The sequence below is a fragment of the Anser brachyrhynchus genome (genome assembly GCF_964034855.1).
Source record: "Anser brachyrhynchus genome assembly, contig: SCAFFOLD_673, whole genome shotgun sequence".
Taxonomy (NCBI): Eukaryota; Metazoa; Chordata; class Aves; order Anseriformes; family Anatidae; genus Anser; species Anser brachyrhynchus.
The window spans coordinates 1-18348 of NW_027663493.1; the positions used below are offsets into that span (position 1 = coordinate 1).

At 61.6% G+C, this 18348-nt stretch overlaps 3 protein-coding genes across 3 annotated transcripts; 1 reads left to right on the forward strand and 2 right to left on the reverse strand.

Moving 5' to 3' along the window:
- Positions 1 to 63: 63 nt before the first annotated feature.
- LOC308187392 (voltage-dependent L-type calcium channel subunit alpha-1F-like) lies at positions 64 to 8060 on the reverse strand (the record flags this gene model as incomplete). The annotated part of the gene is made up of 9 exons (XM_080609551.1): positions 7912 to 8060; positions 4701 to 7347; positions 3173 to 3266; positions 2735 to 2782; positions 2177 to 2420; positions 1111 to 1216; positions 542 to 681; positions 315 to 457; positions 64 to 216 (listed from the first exon to the last, which is right to left on the reverse strand). Coding segments are annotated over exons 4-9 (814 nt in total), but the record flags the coding sequence as incomplete, so codon positions are not given.
- A 154-nt stretch (positions 8061 to 8214) lies between these two features.
- CCDC22 (CCC complex scaffolding subunit CCDC22) lies at positions 8215 to 15529 on the forward strand. The gene is given in 20 exon segments (XM_080609549.1): positions 8215 to 8550; positions 9084 to 9180; positions 9182 to 9262; positions 9373 to 9505; positions 9592 to 9698; positions 9799 to 9865; positions 10394 to 10422; positions 10424 to 10564; positions 10685 to 10726; positions 10728 to 10880; positions 11697 to 11768; positions 11881 to 12000; positions 12090 to 12209; positions 12871 to 12987; positions 13640 to 13741; positions 13836 to 13943; positions 14199 to 14294; positions 14584 to 14643; positions 14867 to 14941; positions 15236 to 15529. Coding segments are annotated over 20 exon segments (1884 nt in total). The 5' UTR covers positions 8215 to 8500; the 3' UTR covers positions 15350 to 15529.
- FOXP3 (forkhead box P3) lies at positions 15523 to 18267 on the reverse strand. The gene is made up of 5 exons (XM_080609550.1): positions 18128 to 18267; positions 17954 to 18018; positions 17180 to 17281; positions 15816 to 15937; positions 15523 to 15685 (listed from the first exon to the last, which is right to left on the reverse strand). Exons 2-5 carry the CDS (start codon positions 17966 to 17968, stop codon positions 15646 to 15648), a joined length of 279 nt encoding a protein of 92 aa, XP_080465676.1. The 5' UTR covers positions 17969 to 18018; positions 18128 to 18267; the 3' UTR covers positions 15523 to 15645.
- Between the last annotated feature and the right edge of the window lie 81 nt (positions 18268 to 18348).

Here is an 18348-nt window from a genome sequence, read left to right on the forward strand (position 1 = left end):
GTGGGAGGGAAATGGGGGGTCCTGGGCGGGGGGGGGGGGGGTCTCGGGGGGGCACCCCCTCACCGGATCCGATGAAGAAGCAGGTCTTGTGCATGCGGCCGATGAAGAGCTCGAGGCCGACGATGGCGTAGATGATGATGACGAAGAGGACGAGGAGGGCGATGTGCAGCAGCGGCACCATGGCCTTCATGATGGAGTTGAGGACGATGTGGAGGCCTGCGGGACGGGGGGGGGACACCCCAAACGTGTGGTGGACACCCCGCCCCCCTTTCCCCCTTCCTCATCCCCCCCATCCCCCCAAAAAAAAGCCTCACTGGGGACGCCGGAGACGAGGCGCAGGGGCCGCAGGACGCGGAAGGCGCGCAGGGCTTTGACGTCGAAGCCGCCCGGCTTGCCGCTCATGTGGTGCGCCTCGCCGGGCTTGTGGGACACCTGCTCCAGGACGACGCTGAAAAGCCTGCGGGGACAAGTTTTTTTTTTGGGGGGGGGGGTCACGGGGCTTTATTTGCCCCTAAAATCGTAGCGGGGGGGGGGTCCTCACCCCACGACGACGATGACGAAGTCGAGCAGGTTCCAGCCGTTGCGGATGTAGGCGCTGGGGTGCAGCACCAGCCCGTAGGCGACGATCTTCAGGAAGGTCTCCGCCGTGAAGATGATGAGGAAGACGTACTCCACCTGCTCCTGGGGGGGGGACGGGGGGGGCACGGGTCACCTGGCACGGCGTCCCCAGGGCCACCGCCCTCCCAGCGTCCCCTTCTCCCGGGGACAAGGGCGCTAAGCCCGGATTAACGCCCCCCCCCCAGCGCTAAGCGGCTTACGGCGGCGGCACACGCGTGTGCGAGGGGACACATGCGGCACACGCTCCGGGGGGGGGACCCCACTGACCCCCCCCCATTTATCTGAGGGACCCCCCCGCAAACAAAACCACCCTGCGGGGGGCACCCCAGTCTCGGAGTAGCCCCCCCCCGGCTCCTGATCCCCAAAGCGGCTTCGTTAAGCCGTGTCGTTAGCCCTTAATGAGCTAAAGCGGCACCCGACCGGGACCGGAAAATGAGGGGGGGGCATCCCCCAGCCCCCCCCCCCCTTTTTTTTTTGAGGGGGGGGCCTCACCAGGTTGTGGTTGGCGGCGTTGGAGTCGTCCTCGGGGAAGGGGATGTAGACCCCCAGCGCCACGCAGTTGGCGAAGATGGTGGCGAGGATGAGGATGTCGAAGGGCCTGGCACCGCGGGGTTCAGGGGGGGGCAGCCCCCCCAGTTTTCCTCGTGCCCCCCCCCCCCCAAAACATCTTTTCCACCCCCGGCCCCACATCCCCTCCATTGTTCACCCCCATTGCTCCAAAACTTGTCCCCAAGCCCCCCCATTTCCCTCTATCCCCCCCCCGAAATTTGTCCCCATGCCCCCCATTTCCCCATCTCCTCCCCAAATTTGTCCCCACGTCCCCCATCTCCCCCCAAAACCTGTCCCCATGTCCCCATATCCCCCAAAACCTTGTCCCATGCCCCCCATTTCCCTCTATCCCCCCCAAACTTGTCCCCATGCCCCCCATTTCTCCATCTCCCCCCCAAAACTTGTCCCCATGCCCCCCATTTCCCCATCTCCCCCCCCAAAACTTGTCCCCATGTCCCCCAATACCCCCCCAAAACTTGTCCCCATATCCCCATATCCCCAAAACCTTGTCCCCATGCCCCCATATCCCCCCCAAAACTTGTCCCCATGCCCCCATATACCTCTATCCCCCCAAAAAACTTGTCCCCATGTCCCCCCAGCCCCCCAAATCCCCCCCAAACTTGTCCCCATGCCCCCCATTTCCCCATCTCCACCCCAAAACTTGTCCCCACGCTCCCCATTTCCCCATCTCCTCCCCAAATTTGTCCCCACGTCCCCCATCTCCCCCCCAAACTTGTCCCCATGTCCCCCAATACCCCCCCAAAACTTGTCCCCATATCCCCATACCCCCCAAAACTTGTCCCTGTGCCTCCCATTTCCCCCAAAACTTGTCCCCATGCCCCCATATCCCTGTATCCCCCCAAAAAACTTGTCCCCATGTCCCCCCACCCCCCAAACCTGTCCCCATGCCCCCCATCTCCCCATATCCCCCCCCCAAACTTGTCCCCGTGCCCCCCCCCCCCATAACGTGTCCCCCCCCTGTTTCCCGTGCCCCCCACCCCAAACTTACTTCCACTCGACGATGCTGATGGCCGCCCGGCGGATGGGGTTGTTGAGGCGGAGGCAGAAGAGGGCGCGGGGGGAGCGGTGGACCCCCCCAGAACCTTGCCCCTTGTGCTTGGCGTGGGGGGGGCGGCGGTGCCGGTGGTCCGGGGGGGTTCCCCCTTCCGCTGGCCCCCCGTTGCCTTCGGCTACCGGCCACCCCAGGGGCTGCCCCATGGCCTCGGCGAAGGACGGGAGCCCCTTGGGGGGGCCTGGGGGGGGGGGGAATTTGGTCGAGGGGGTGGCAAGGACACCCCCAAACTCCTCTTGTATCCCCCCAACCCCTCCTGGACCCCCCCTTTCAGGGCCCCCAAACCCAGTACACGCAGGGGCCACCCCCAAATTCCCACATCCCTGTAGAGCGGGGACCCCCTATACAGTGGGGATCCCTTTATATATTGGGGACCACCCTACAACCCCAAATCTTCCCAAGAATGTCCTATATCCCTTTTGGGAACCCCCCCCTTCCCCCACTGGACCTTCGCAGCCCTTTTGGGGACCCCCCCAGGACATCCCCTACACTCACCCTCTCCGTTCTCCTCGGACTCCGACATCGTGAGGGGTGTGCTGGGATCTGGGGGGATATTTTAGGGGGGGGGTTCAGCGGGGTTGGGGTGTCTTCAAGCTATCAGCAGGGTTTTGGGGGCGTTCGGGTGCTCGGAGGGATTTGGGGGTGGTAGGGGAGGGTGGGGGGGGGATTTTGGGGGGGCCAGGGGGTGGTTTGCAGGGTCTGGGCCCTCCCCACAGCTCCTCCTGCAGCCCCGGGGCTCGTCACTGCCGGGAGATTAACGGCTTAGCGAGGGAGCGCCCGCGACACCGGGGCACACGCGCGTGCAAGGGGCACGGGGAAAGATCCCAGCCCTACGAGGGGCAGGGAGGGGGGAGAGGAGCGGGGTAGGCGCGCAGGAGAGGGGACAGGACGGGGCACGTGGGCCTGAGGGCGAAGCCAGCGCCCGTTCCTTACCTCCGCCACCCCGCACGGGCTCCGGGTCCCCCTCAGGCACCGCTCACGGCGCCGTTTTCCCTTCCAGGTGCTATTCTCTCACCTCGGCCACCCGCTGTGGGCACCGTTCCCCTCCAGCTGCCCTTCGCGGGTGCCGCTTTGCTCTCAGCTGCCCTTCACAGACACCATTTCTCCCCCTCAGCTGCCCTCACACCACAGACCCCATTTTCCCCTCACTTTACCCCCACAGACCCCCGTTTATCTTCACTTTACCCCCACAGACCCCATTTTCCCCTCAGTTTATCCCCACAGACCCTATTTTCCCCCCTCAGCCACCTCTCACATCTGTTGGGTGTCATTTTCCCCTCGTTTCTCCTCACAGACCCTATTTCCCCTCACTTTAGCCCCAGAGACCCCAGTTTCCCCTCACTTTACCCCCACAGACCCCATTTCCCCTCACTTTACCCCCACAGACCCCCCCCTTCCCCTCAGTTTCCCCCCAGAGACCCCAGTTTCCCCTCACTTTACCCCCACAGACCCCATTTCCCATCACTTTACCCTCACAGACCCCATTTCCCATCACTTTACCCCCACAGACCCCATTTCCCCCCACTTTACCCCCACAGACCCCATTTCCCCCCACTTTACCCCCACAGACCCCATTTCCCATCACTTTACCCTCACAGACCCCATTTCCCCCCCACTTTACCCCCACAGACCCCACTTCCCCTCACTTTATCCCCACAGATCCCATTTTCCCCTGACTTTACCCCTCACAGACCCCAGTTTCCCCTCAGTTTCCCCTCACTTTACCCCCGCAGACCCCATTTCCCCTCACTTTACCCCCGCAGACCCCATTTCCCCTCACTTTACCCCCACAGACCCCATTTCCCCTCACTTTACCCCCACAGACCCCATTTCCCCTCACTTTACCCCCGCAGACCCCACTTCCCCTCACTTTACCCCCACAGACCCCATTTCCCCTCACTTTACCCCCACAGACCCCACTTCCCCTCACTTTACCCCCACAGACCCCATTTCCCCTCACTTTACCCCCACAGACCCCATTTCCCCTCACTTTACCCCCACAGACCCCACTTCCCCTCACTTTACCCCCACAGAACCCATTCCCCCTCACTTTACCCCCACAGATCCCAGTTTCCCCTCACTTTACCCCCACAGACCGCAGTTTCCCCTCAGCCACCCCCCACAGACCCCATTTCCCCTCACTTTACCCTCACAGATCCCATTTTCCCTCACTTTACTCCCACAGACCCCAGTTTCCCCCCACTTTATCCCCACAGACCCCATTTCCCCTCACTTTACCCCCACAGACCCCAGTTTCCCCTCACTTTACCCCCACAGACCCCAGTTTCCCCTCACTTTACCCCCACAGATCCCAGTTTCCCCTCACTTTACCCCCGCAGACCCCATTTCCCCTCACTTTATCCCCAGAGACCCCATTTCCCCTCAGTTTCCCCCCACAGCCCCCATTTCCCCTCACTTTACCCCCACAGACCCCATTTCCCCCCAGTTTCCCCTCACAGACCCCATCTCCGCCTCAGCCGCGCCTCGCACCTCACACCCTGCCATCGCGCCCCCTGCAGTCGGCCCGCCACCGCCTACATCTCCCAGCACACCCCGCGCGCCCGGCCCGCCGCAGCCTACATCCCCCATCATCCCCTGCGCGGCTGGGCCACCGCCGCCTACATCTCCCAGCACGCCCCGCGCCGCCGGCCTGCCGCGAACTACATCTCCCAGCATGCTGCGCGACAGGGCGGCCACCTCACTGCTCCTCTGCGGGCAGCCATCGAGGATTCACACGAAGCTTAAAAAAAACGAGGCAGAATTTTATTTTGCCGGGCCAAACGGCCTCTCCCACAGGAGAAAGACCTCACCCCGACGCAGTTTTCCCTTTATATACAAAATACTGAGGCACAGCTCCACGTTTTCTAGATAAAAAGCCACAAATTCTGTCGGAGCGCAATGGCTTGGCGGTACCAAGCTGCGGACAAAATGGCGGCCTGTGAGGAACGCCCAAAATGGCGGCCAGGCGGCGTCCCCTTCCTTCAGCCTTCACATCACACACGGGCAGATTTTTTCTGCTCGTTCTGTGACCGAGTAACTCCCAGGACGCTGTCGTAGACGTATCCTGATCATACCTGAGAGAAAACAACACGTTATTTAAACCAGGTGACATAACGCTGGCTGCCAGTTGGTCTCCAGTAGGATGTAACTCACCGATATCATAGTCCATAATGCATTTCCCCAAGAAAGTAATTAATTTCTACTAGTCATCATGGATGCCCCTGCTGAGAGTTAGCATATAATCTTATTTTTGGGTTGAGAACAGGCTTTTTTGCCTTCAGGCATGTTACAGGACTCGGTGGTTGCACTTGAGGATCTTGAAGGTCTTTTCCGACCCAAATAAATCTGATTTTTTTTTCCCCTTCCAGTTTGCTGCAGGCGTGGATCCACGATTCCTGACTTACAACGTGAAGAACAGAGCAGAGCATGTACCTAATAAAACTGTCCTGACTTACAACCTGAGAGCGTGTACCTAATAAAACCATCTGGTTCCCCAAATAAAATACTGAGGACGCAACAGGCAGGTTTTGCAGCTTGTAATGCTGCAGGTGCCGCCCACAGCTGTGCTATTTCATCTATTAAATATTTAATATTGCCACAGACCTTTCCATCAAAGAATTCCGTGTCTGGGACCAAGGCACGGCACAGGAGGACAGGTTTTCCTTTGATTTCCCACACTCCATCTTCTGTAGCTGTCGCGCCGATCTTTCCCCAGCCGCGTTTTAATTCGGGAGTAAACTTTTCATAAAATAGTTTCTAATGGCAAGGTGGAAATGCCGCACTTCGTAGCTCAGGTAATTATTCTAGTGGTGCATCTGCCACGTTGCTCCCTCGAGTTTCAGCAGACTTACCTTTTTGGTGAGCTTTCTGCTAAATTACAGACTTTTGGCAGGGCGAAAACCTCCGGTAATCCCGTACCTGAGTTCCATTCGCCACCTTGTGGCCAGCGGTACTAACGTAGCCTCTTCCAGATTTAAAACATTGTATTATTTTAAGTTAATATTTGGCTATCCTAATAGTAGACATTCATAACAATTAACTGTTACAGAGTATACAGCAAATGTCCGTGTTACATTAGCGATAATTGCATAGATGGCCATCACGATAAGTGGATGGCCCAAAACCAGAGATTTTTTTCTCCTAAAAAACCTCTTGCAGCAACAGAGGATGATTTTATGACTCTAAGGTGTCAGTCCTTGGACCACTGCCTCTCTTTTTCACACAGCTGGAGCTCAGCAAGAGACGCCCGGTGCCCTTTGTCTTGCAGCAGCTGTATGAAGTTGGTAAGAATACTCAGTATTTCCACAATTTGATTAATTGCCCCAAAATCTTGTATAAATCGGTATACCAGCTTGCCATCTGGGCCAACTTTGATCTTTTTTATGGGGAGTATGGGGGTGTTACCCAGTGAACTGTGCTCCACAGAGTTCTGTGACTCCTTCCCTTCGTTATTTCTCAGTGGGGTCCACACCAGAGCCATATGAACCCCTCAGCTTTAGGGGGCATTCCCTCTCTTCCCATTTCCAGGTTAATGACAATATTTGCAATGATCCTGTTGAGCTGGCATTCCTCTACCCTTGCATCCCATGATACCTGTTTCTCAACTCCTTCTTCTTGTTCCCTCTGCTCTGCGCGGTGCTTGAAAAGCTGCCACTGGTAAATAAATGAGCATTCTCTTTCTTTTACGTAGCTTTTCTTTTCTCTTCCTTTCATCTCTTCCATTGAGAAAAAAGCAGTTATATAAATTATCTCTGTAAGTCCTCGTTACCACAAAGCATTTTTAGTTAAATTGTTGTGAATAGTTGGAGCGGCTTGGTTTACAAACAGGCTAGCCATCAACGCTTCCTTAAAATTAACTTCTGCCCGCCTTGGTGTTGTCATCAAGCCTGTCTTGGAGGCAGGCTGCATATTCAGAAGGTGTCCAGGTACTTGCTCAGGCAAGTTTCCTGTATTTTAGACCAATTTATTCCTCCAACCAGATTCTCTTATAGCTGGACGTAACCCTCGCCGGGCTGTCTGGCATTCTGGATTCGGCATGATGTGCTGCAGCGTATGGGCTTCGATGAGTACGGTGGGAGATGACAGTAAAGCAGGAGAAGCAGGCAAACCTAAAGGAACAGACAGAGATCTACCAGCAGAGAAACAGGGAAGCTTTCCCAGGAAATCCTGATTAAAGTCACCAGATCCTTTGGAGCATCCAATTATCCCGTATTTACCAATAAACCGCTCAACCAGGCTGACGTGAGCCACAGAAACGTTGACCTTACCTGACCAACGGCCCCCTCAGATGGCCGTATCTCGTTGGCCATCCACACCTCGAGCATTTAGCACAATATCAATGCCTATTTTCCAATATCTGTCAGTCAGAACACCCCAGCGAGCACGGAGAATTCACCCAGATGCCGGTTCGAACACCTCCCTTCGAGGGTCTCTTGCTGCGGGGTCCCAGCTGGCTCACCAGATTGTTAGGAATCGCGCTGTTTGATGGAGCAGCCACCTCACTGCTCTTTTGTACCTAATTGTCGATGAACAGGCTTAAGGAATTACAGGAAATTTAGTTTTCCAGGCAAAAAGGTGTCTCCTGCAAGAAAAACACCTCACCCCAACCCAATTCTCCTTTTATACACAAGACAGAATCATTCATATATAACGTTTTCACATGAAATACAGACACAAATCACAAAACCTCGCCTGGCTGCTCACAGCGGGTTACCTAACGAGTAATTAAGGATAAATTGCTTCGATATAAAAGCTTTTTTTTTTTAGCATTATCTCCCTCCGGTCACGCAGCCGCAGGGTCCGACCGCGCCAGCTCCGCGCTGTCGACCCGCGGACAAAATGGCGGCGGGCGAGGGACGAACAAAATGGCGGCGGCGCGGGCGGCCTCACTTCCGGGGGCGGCCCCCGGCACGTGACGCGGGGCGGCGCTGGGCCGGCCTCACTTCCGGGGGCGGTGCCCGGCACGTGACGCGGGGCGGCGCTGGGCCGGCGGAGCGGGGCCGAGGGAGCCCCAAATCCTTGGGATTTCACCCCAAATCCTGGGGGTCCCCCCCCCAGGAGCCTTTCCCTGCCCCTAGGATCAATGGGGGGCCCGGGGGTGGGAGGAGAGAGGGGGTGAGGACGGTTTAGGGGCACCCGAACCCCTTTTCTCTGCGCTGATCCCCCCCTAAAGGATTTGGGGACCCTAAAAAAAAGGGATTTTGGGGCTCCCCCCCAAAAAAGAAAAGGATTTGGGACCCCCCCGCCCCCAGCTCTGCCACCATGGAGGAGGTGGACAAAATCCTGATCCACTCCCTGCGACAAGTGGGGACGTGAGTGCGGGGGGGGGTTGTTTTGGGGTGGGGGGTGGGTAAAAATTGGGGGGGGGGGACCCTGAGAAATTTGGGGAGGTCTTGGGGGGGGGATGTGGGGTTGGGAGGGATGTGGAGGGGTTGGGGGGGTGACCCTAAAAAGTGTTGGGGGGGATGACCCTAAAAGTGTTGGGGGGTGACCCTAAAAAGTTGGGGGGGGGGGTCCTAAAAAGTTGGTGGGGAAGCCTAAAAAAATAGAGGGGGAATCCTAAAAAAATAGAGGGGGAAATCCTAAAAAAATGGAGGGGGAATCCTAAAAAAATAGAGGGGGAAATCCTAAAAAAGGGGGGGCTTTTGGGGTCACCGTGGGGGGCACTAGGGGGAATTTGGGGGTGTTTGGGAGCTGGGGAGCAGACCCTGGGGAAGGTTTTGGGGTGGGGGGCGCCCGCGGAGCTTCGCGCGTCCCTGGGGAGATCTGGGGGTGCTGAGGGGAGGGGGGGGGGCAGCCCCCCGAAATGAACGCCCCCGCCCTATAAAGCAAAAACCCCGAGCAGGTCGGTGCCCCGAGAGGTGCAGAGCGTGCGGGAGCTGAGCCCGGAGCTGGTGGTGGAGGCGGCGGTGCGGTGCCTGCGCGCCGTGCGCCCGGCCCTGGGGGGGGCCGCTCAGCCCCCAGCTGCCCCCCGGCATCTCGGCGCGCTTCCGCCTCGCCTCCGACTTGGCCTCCGCCTGCCAGGTAACCCCCCCCCCCAAAAAAAAAAAAAAAATATGGGGGGACACACACACCCCCACACACGACGGGGGGGTCCCTTTTGGGGTGAGCGACCCCCCCTTGCCCCCCCCCAGGAGCTGGGATTTGGGGGCGACGTGGGCTACCAGACGTTCCTGTACAGCTCCGAGCACGACACGCGCCGCCTCCTGCTCTTCCTGGTGGAGAAGCTGCCGCGGGACGAGAGCGAGGGGGGGGCCGAGCCCCCCGGTAGGGTTTTGGGGTGTTTTTTTTAAGGGGGGGGGCACCGTCAGGGCCAGGCTGAACCCTGAACCCCCCCCGTTTTAAATCCCCAGGGAAATCGGGGGCGCTGCTGCGGGCGGTGGGCGCCCGCATCAGGGAGCAGCTGGGGACCCCCTGGGTGCCCCCCCCCTGCCGCCCCCCCCGGCTGCAGCGCCTGCAGGTGAGTGCTGGGGGGGGGGGCACCCCAAAATTCCCCCCCTTACATCCCAATGTTTGGAGGGGGGGTAATTAAGGGATTAATTATTGCCCCCCCCCCCCAGGGTACTGCTCACCTGCGCCCCTTCACCACCTGCCCCTTGGTCCTGCCCCAGAGCGGGGGCCCCCCAGGTAAAAATTTGGGGGGGGGGATTTTGGGGTGCAGGGGGGAGCTATGGGGAGGCTCAGGGTCTTTTTTTTGGGGGGGGGTCTTTTTATTTTTTGGGGGGTCTTTTTATATATTTATTTATTTATTTTTGGGGCGGTCTTTATTTTGGGGAGGGGTCTTTATATTTTGGGGGGGGTCTTTATATTTTGGGGGGGGTCTTTATATTTTGGGGGGGTCTTTATATTTTGGGGAGGGGTCTTTATTTGGGGGGGGCTTTTTATTTTGGGAGGGGTCTTTATTTTTTGGGGAGGGGTCTTTTTAGTTTAGGGTGGTTTTTATTTTGGGGAGGGTTTTGGGGAGGGGTCTTTTTATTCTGGGGGGGGGTCTTTCTTATGGGGGCTCTTTTTATTTTGGGGGGGCTCTTTGTAGGAGGTTAGTTTCATTTGGGGGGGGTCCTCTTTAATCGTTTTTCGGGGGATTCAGGGCAGTGGGGAGCTCGAGGCGGGGGGGGGGGGGCATTGCTTACCCCTCATCCGTCCCCCCCCCCCCAGAGCTGCAGGAGTATTTTAGGGGAGCGGCCCCCCCCCGTGACGGAGCAGCCCCCCCTGCCCGCCTGGACCCCCCCGGCGCTGCTGGAGGCCCACGCGGCCCAGCTGAGCGCCCGCCGCGACTGGGAGGCCGAGTGGGGGGGCCCCGGGCTGGCCTCGCGCCTGCCCCCCCAGGTGAGAGCCCCACCGGGTCTAAACCCTAAAATTTTATTGGCGGGGGGGGGGACACAACTGGTTTTGATGTCCCTATGGGTCTGACCCCCCCCCCTTTATTGTGTTCCCCCCCCCCCCCAGGAATATGTGGGGCGGAAGCGGCAGCGGGCCCGGCTGCGGGCCCCTCGAGCCCCTGCGCCAGGTTTGCCCCCCCCGCCCCCAGGGCCCCCCCCTGGACCCCGCCTGGCTCCAGGAGGCTTTTGGGGCCGGGGGGGGCGGGGGGGCCCTGCCCAAGGGCTCCCGCTTCACCCGCACCCAGCACCTGACCCACGAGCAGGTAGGGGGGCTGTTTGGGGTGGGGGGGGGGGGTTGTTTGGGGTCGGGGGGGTTGTTTGGGGTTGTTTGGGGTCAGGGGGTCGGGGGGGGGTTGTTTGGGGTTGTTTGGGGTGGGGGGGTTGTTTGGGGTTGTTTGGGGTCAGGGGGGTTGTTTGGGGTTGTTTGGGGTCAGGGGGGTTGTTTGGGGTGGGGGGGGTTGTTTGGGGTGGGGGGGGGTTGTTTGGGGTTGTTTGGGGTCGGGGGGGGTTGTTTGGGGTCGGGGGGGGTTGTTTGGGGTTGTTTGGGGTCAGGGGGGTTGTTTGGGGTGGGGGGGGTTGTTTGGGGTTGTTTGGGGTGGGGGGGGGTTGTTTGGGGCCGGGGGGGGTTGTTTGGGGTTGTTTGGGGTCGGGGGGTTCGGGGGGGGGTTGTTTGGGGTTGGGGGGAGTTGTTTGGGGTCGGGGGGGTCTTTGGGGTTGTTTGGGGTTGGGGGGCATCATTTGGGGCCGGGGGGGTTGTTTGGGGTTGTTTGGGGGGGGCGTTTGGGGTTGTTTGGGGTCGGGGGGGTTGTTTGGGGTTGTTTGGGGTTGGGACGGTTGTTTAGGGTGGGGGGGAGTTGTTTGGGGTCGGGGGGGTCTTTGGGGTTGGGGGGCATCATTTGGGGTTGGGGGGGTTGTTTGGGATCGGGGGGGTTGTTTGGGGTTGGGGGCCATTGTTTGGGGTTGGGGGGGTTGGGGGGAGGTTGTTTGGGGTCGGGGGGGGGCGTTTGGGGTTGGGGGGGGTTGTTTAGGGTGGGGGGGTTGTTTTTTGGGGGGGGGGCTGACCTGGTTTCATCCCGCAGGACCCCCAAATCCTGCTGCAGCAGATGCAAACGGCCGCCGAGAGCGTGCTCCCCTCCAAGAGCTCCGAGGAGGTACGGGGCTCGTTCACTCTGGAACCTACTGATGGCCCCGTTTTCTTTGGGGGGGGGGGGGGGGGGTGAGGACCCCCACCTCACTTCCCTGTGCCCCCTCCCCAAATTCCAGGAGGCAGGAGCCCGCCAGGCCGGCGAGGAGGCGGCGCTGGAGGAAAATTTGGCCCGCTTGGAGGCCGACATCGAAGGCTGCCGCGGCGAGCTGCGGGACGCCCAGCTGAGCCTCACCCAGGTGGGTGTTTTTTTGGGGGGGGGGGGACACATTTTGGGGTGGGGGGGCGTTTTGGGGTGCCCTAACGGTCCCGTGTCCCCCCCCCCGAGGTGGAGGCGGAGGTGCAGCAAGGCCGCTTGGCGCTGGGGGGCCGCGAGGCCGCGCTGAGGCTGAAGGCGCGGGCGGTCGAGCTGCTGCCGGACGCGCAGAGCAATATGGACAAGCTGCAGGTGGGGGCTTTTTTTATGGGGGGGGGGCGCTTTTTTGGGGGGTGTGGGCACCCCCTGGGACTGGGGGGGGGGTTGGGGGGAGGCTGTAGGGCCGGCTGGGGGGGCAGCGGGGGGATAAGGGGGGGTTTGGGGGGGGGGGAGTTGCGGGGCGCAATTGTGCTGATGTTTGTGGGGGTTGTAGGGGCCGTTTTGGGGTTGTAGGGGCCAGTTTGGGGTTGCGGGGGCCAGTTTGGGGTTGCAGGAGCAGTTTTTGGGGTGCTGAGGCCACTTTTGGGGTGCCGAGGCCAGTTTTGGGGTGTTAAAAACACTTCTGGGGTTGTTGGGACTGGCTTGGGGGTGCTGGGGCCAGTTCTGGGGTGTCGAGACCGCTTTTGGGGTGCTGGGGCCACTTTTGGGGTATTGAGGCCAATTTTGGGATGTTGAGGCCACTTTTGGGGTCGTTGGGGCTGGCTTGGGGGTGCTGGAGCTGGTTTTGGGGTGCTGGGCCCACTTTTGGGGTGTTGGGGCCACTTGTGGGGTCGTTGGGACCGGCTTAGGGTTACCGGGGCTGATTTCGGGGTGCTGCGGTGCGTTTCGAGGGGACCCGGGGGAGGCTCCCGGGGTGATTTTTGGGGGTGCGGGGTGGTTTTGGGGGGCTCACGGCCGGTTTTGGGGCGTGCAGCTGGTGGTGGAGGCCAGCAGCCGGCGCATCGTCAGCCTGGCGGCGCAGTGGGAGCGGCACCGGGGCCCCCTCCTCGCCGAGTACCGGCACCTCCGGGCCCTGCGCGACTCCGCTCAGGTGAGGGGGGGGGCTTTTTGGGGCCGTTCCTATGGATTTAGGGTGTTGGGGACCCTCTTTTTTTTTTTAGGGGGGAGGTCTCCAGGGGCTCAGGGGGTCCCCGGGTAGGTTTCGGGGTCCCCCCAGGGCCCATCCCAGTGGGGTCGGGGTGTCCCGAAGGGTTCTGGGATTCCCCGGGGGTCTGGGGCGCCTTCTCGGGGAGTTTTGGGGTCCCCTGGTTTCTCCGTGGTAGGTTTTGGGGACCCTTGGGGTGGGTTTGGGGTTCCTTGGGTCCCTCTGTTAGGTTTTGGGGACCGCGGGGGCTCTGAGGTCTCCTTCCTGGTGGGTTTGGGGTCCCTGGATCCCCTTCTCAGTAGGTTTTAGGGCCCAAGGGCGCTGGGGTCCCTTTTGGGGTGAAATTTTGGGGTCCCTGGGTCCTGCTTGCAGCAGATTTTAGGGTCCTTAGGGGCTCCCCCCCCCCAGTGGGTTTTGGGGCGGGATCAGTCCGTTTTGTGATCTGGCATTCCCGGGGACTCCCCGTCGCTTCGGGGCTCGAAGATCCCGTCCCCGCTGGGTTTTTGGGGTCCGAGGCTCCTCGTGTGGGTGTGGGGGGGCCCTCGGCGGGTTTTGGGGTGCCCTAAAGCCCCCCCACACCCCCCCCCCCCGGTCCCAGCTGGAGTCCTCGCGGCGGCTGGCGGAGATCCGAGCCCTGCACGAGCGGAGCCGCTCGGCGGCCGAGGAGGCGCGGCGCAAGGAGGAGGTCTACAAGCAGCTGGTGAGCGAAAGCAAGGAGGGGGGGGGGGACTTTTTTTGGGGTGGGGGGGTCGGAGGGACCCCCCCCCTTAAAATTAACCCCCCCCCTGAGGCAGGTGGTGGAGCTGGAGGCGCTGCCCCGCGACGTCTCCCGCGCCGTCTACACCCAGCGCATCCTGGAGATCGTGGGCAACATCCGCAAGCAGAAGGAGGAGATCGGCAAGGTTTTTTGGGGGGGGGGGGGCCAAAATAATTTTGGGGGGGGTTAATAGGGCGGGGGGGCAATTTTTGGGGTCCCCGTGGCTTTCGGGAAAGGGCCTGGGGGGGTGTTTTGAGGGTGTTTGGTCCTTTTGGAGGGCTTGGGGGGGGTCGGTGGTGATGGGGGTAGGGGGTGGGTAAAAATGGGGGGGGGAACCCCAAAACTGGGGGGTCGGGGGGGGGGCAGCACCCCAAGATTGAGGTACCCCCCCCCACCAAAGATCCTGGTGGACACGCGGGCGCTGCAGAAGGAGATCAACGCCCTGGTGGGGAAGCTGGAGCGGACGTTCAGTGTCACCGACGAGCTGCTCTTCAAGGTTTGGGGGGGCCCTAAAAATTCGGGGGGGGCCCTAAAAATTCGGGGGGGGGGCCTAAAAATTTGGGGGGGGGCCCTAAAAGCTTTGGGGGGGCCCTAAAAATTTGGCGGGGGGGGCTGAGAGGTTTGGGGGATCCCTGAGGAGGTTGGGGGGGGGGCTCTGGGGGATTAAAGGGGATTTTGGGGGGGGCACGGGGACGCTTCGGGGCAGCTAATGGGAATTGGGGGGGGCACAATTTGGGGTGCTGCCCCCCCCCCCAAAAAAAATTGTTCTGTGCCCCCCCCCCCAGGATGCCAAGCGGGATGAGGTGGTGAGGAAGGCCTACAAGTACCTGGCGGCGCTGCATGAGGTAAAGGGGGGGCTTTTTTTTGGGGGGGGGGGGGTTGGATTTTGGGGTGCTCACAGCGAGATGAGTTACGGGGGAAGCCAAAACCTAATGGGGGTTTTTTTTGGGGGGGGGCAGGTGGGATTGGGGGGAGCGGGTGGAGTTAGAGGGGTGCTGGGGGGGTGAGGGGGAAGGTGAAGATTTTTGGGGGTGTCCCCCCCCCCCTTTAATTTGTGTCCCCCCCCAGAACTGTGCCCAGCTCATCCAGACCATCGAGGACACGGGCACGATCCAGCGGGAGATCCGCGACCTGGAGGAGCAGGTGGGGGCTTCGGGGGGGGGCAGGATGCGATTTGGGGGGGCTGGGGGGGGGCAGGATGCGATTTGGGGGGGCAAGATGAATTTGGGGCCCCCCCCAGGGCTACTGGGGCATCCACTTGTGTATCCCCTTTTCCATCCGTCCCCCCCAAACGCGTGTCCCCAAATCTTGCTGTGTCCCCCCCAAACTTCGTGCCCCCCACCCCAAACTTTATGGGAGCCCCCCCAAACTTCGTGTGGGCCCCCCCCCCCCCAATTTTTGGGGACCCCCCCCCCCCAATTATTTTCTGTCCCCAAGATCGAGGGGGAGACGAGCGCCAAGCCCCCCGCCAGCCTCGACCGCATCCTCAGCGACTGCCGGGCGCTGCGGGAGGAGAACGCCCTGCTGGCGGCCCGAGCCCGCCACGCCTGAACCCCATAAAAACCCCAAAACCCCCCCAAAAAATCTTGGGGGGGGGGGTCCCCGCCAGCGCCCCCCAAGCCCTGTGGGGTTTGGGGGACCCTGGGAGGGGAGTGGGGGCGCCCCCCCCGAAACACATCGACGGCGGCGGAGGTTTCTTGACGGTGCCAATAAAGAGCCGCCACCACGGTTTTGGGGTGTCGTGTTCTTCTTGGGGGGGGGGGGGGGAATTTGGGGACCCCCGTGCCCCCCCCAGTGGGGTTTTGGGGTTCCCCTGTACCCCCCCCGCTGCGGTTTTGGGGTCCCCCTCAGCTCCGGGGGGGCAGAAAGTACTTGAGGTCGCAGTCCCTGCGGGCGGATTGGGGACGGGTTTAGGGGGGGATTTGGGGGGGGGGGGGGGGGGGGTTAGGGCACCCCGGTGGTTTTGGGGTGGGGGGGGGAGGTTTTGGGGTGCGGGGGGGGGGACGTTTTGGGGTACCTGGGGTAGCGCTGCCCCCTCTTGCGCCGGAATTCGGCCTCGTCCACGGTCCAGACGGCGCCGCGCACGTTCTCCACCCGCACGAAGCACTTGTGGAGGCTCAGGTTGTGGCGCACGGCGTTCTGGGGGGGGGGGCAGGGGGGTAAAAATGGGGTCACCCCACAAAATTTAGGGTCCCCCCCTCCCCACCGCCGGGTTTTGGGGGGGTTTAAGGTAGTCTGGGGGGGCTTTGGGCAAGCCCCGGGGGGAGTTTTGGTGTTCCATGGTGCAGGTAAGGGGATTTTGGGGTGCTGGGGGGGCACAAGGGGGGGGTTTTGGGGTCCCAGCTGAGTTTTGGGGTACCGGGGGGGGTCCCAGGAGGAGTTTTCGGGATCCCAGGAGCAGTTTTTGGGGTCCCAGGAGGAATTTTTGGGGTCCCGTCTTCCCTATTACCATGCTGGGGAGGTTCCTGAGCCCTCCCCAATATGGAGAGGATTTTTGGGGGGGGGGTCCCAGCTCCTGGGGGGGGCGCTTTTGGGGTTCGGGGGGTTATTGGGGTCCCTCCTTCCCCACGGAGGTGTTTTGGGGTACCTGGGGGGGGTCCCAGGAGCAGTTTTTGGGGTCCCAGGAGGAATTTTTGGGGTCCCGTCTTCCCTATTACCATGCTGGGGAGGTTCCTGAGCCCTCCCCAATATGGAGAGGATTTTTGGGGGGGGGGTCCCAGCTCCTGGGGGGGGCGCTTTTGGGGTTCGGGGGGTTATTGGGGTCCCTCCTTCCCCACGGAGGTGTTTTGGGGTACCTGGGGGGGGTCCCAGGAGCAGTTTTTGGGGTCCCGTCTTCCCTATTACCATGCTGGGGAGGTTCCTGAGCCCTCCCTGATCCGGAGAGGATTTGGGGGGGGGTCCTAGCTCCTGGGGGGGGGCACTTTTGGGGTTGGGGGGGGTTATTGGGGTCCCCCTTTCCCCCCGGTGGGATTTTGGGGTGCCTGGGGGGGGGTTGGAAAGATTTTGGGGTCCCAGGAGCAGTTTTTGGGGTCCCCCCTTTCCCTATCACCATGCTGGGGAGGTTCCTGAGCTCTCCCTGAGCTGGAGAGGATTTGGGGGGGTCCCAGCTCCTGGGGGGGCACTTTTGGGGTTGGGGGGGGGTTATTGGGGTCCCCCTTTCCCCCCGGTGAGATTTTGGGGTGTTGGGGGGGATTTGGAAAGATTTTGGGGTCCCCCTTTCCCTATCACCATGCTGGGGAGGTTCCTGAGCTCTCCCCGATCCGGAGAGGATTTGGGGGGGGTCCCAGCTCCTGGGGGGGCACTTTTGGGGTTCGGGGGGGGGTTATTGGGGTCCCCCTTTCCCCCCGGTGGGATTTTGGGGTGCCGGGGGGGGGTCCCCACCTTCCAGGTGGCGGTGTTGTGGCGGAAGTACCCGAACATGCGGCTGAACCAGTGGTAGATCTCGCCCAGGGTGCGCTGCCGCTGGGGGGACTCCAGGATGGCCTGGGGGGGGGGGAATATTTTTGGGGGGGGGGGCAATTTGGGGTTATAGGGACACGGGGGGGGGGGGCAGCGTGGTCTGGGGGGGGTCGGTGCGGTCTGGGGGGGGGTCATTGGGGGGGGACGCAGGATAAAGGGGCGCGGGGACAAAAAGGGGGGTATGGGATAAATGGGGGTAGGGACAAAAAATTGGGGGGGGGGGCACGGGGGGGGATTTGGGATGGTGTGGGGGGGGGGTTATGGGGTCGGGGGGGTCCCACAAACCCCATTATGGTTGTGGGGGGGGCACAAGGGGGGGCACAGCGGGTTTTGTAGACCCAGGGGGGAAAGGGGGGGGGGGGGGGGATGGGGGCACTTGGGGGGGGCTCCAAGGATGTTTTTGGGGTGGGGGGGGGGGTCATGGGGGTGGGGGGGGTATGGAAATATGGGGGGGGGGCTCCGGATGGCGGGGGGGGGGTTATGGGGCGGGGGGGGGGCATAAATTGACAAGGAGATGGATGGGAAAAGGCAGCAGAAAGGGGGGGGGGCAGGGATTGGGGGGGGGATAAAGGAGGGGGGGGGGATGTAAAGGATTGGGGGGGGGCTAAAGGATTTTGGGGGGGGGTCTTAAAGGGTTTGGGGGGTCCTAAAGGGTTTGGGGGGGGGTCCTAAAGGGTTTGGGGGGGGGTCACTCACCCAGCGAATGAGCATGGCGTAGGTGTAGGGGGGCCGGGCGGTGCTGAGCCGGTAGTACTCCAATTCTGGGGGGGGGGGGGGGGCAGCAGAAAATGGGGTACCTGCCCCCCCCCCTCGCAATTTTGGGGACCCCCCCTCCGCGATTTTGGGGAGCCCCCCCCCCCCCACGCTCACCTGGGCAGAGCCTGCCGTGGTCCCAAGGGTGCCCCGGGGGGGGCAGCGGGGGCTCGGCGTCCTCCCCCCATGGCGGGGGGCCCCCGGCTGCGTCCTTCCCGGGGGGGGCCTAAGGAGGGGGGGGCACAGAGACAGGTCAGGGGGTGTTTTTTTTGGGGGGGGGGGGGGGGTCGCCACCCCCCCCGTTTTGGGGGTCCCCCCCCGCCCTTACCGTGCTGGGG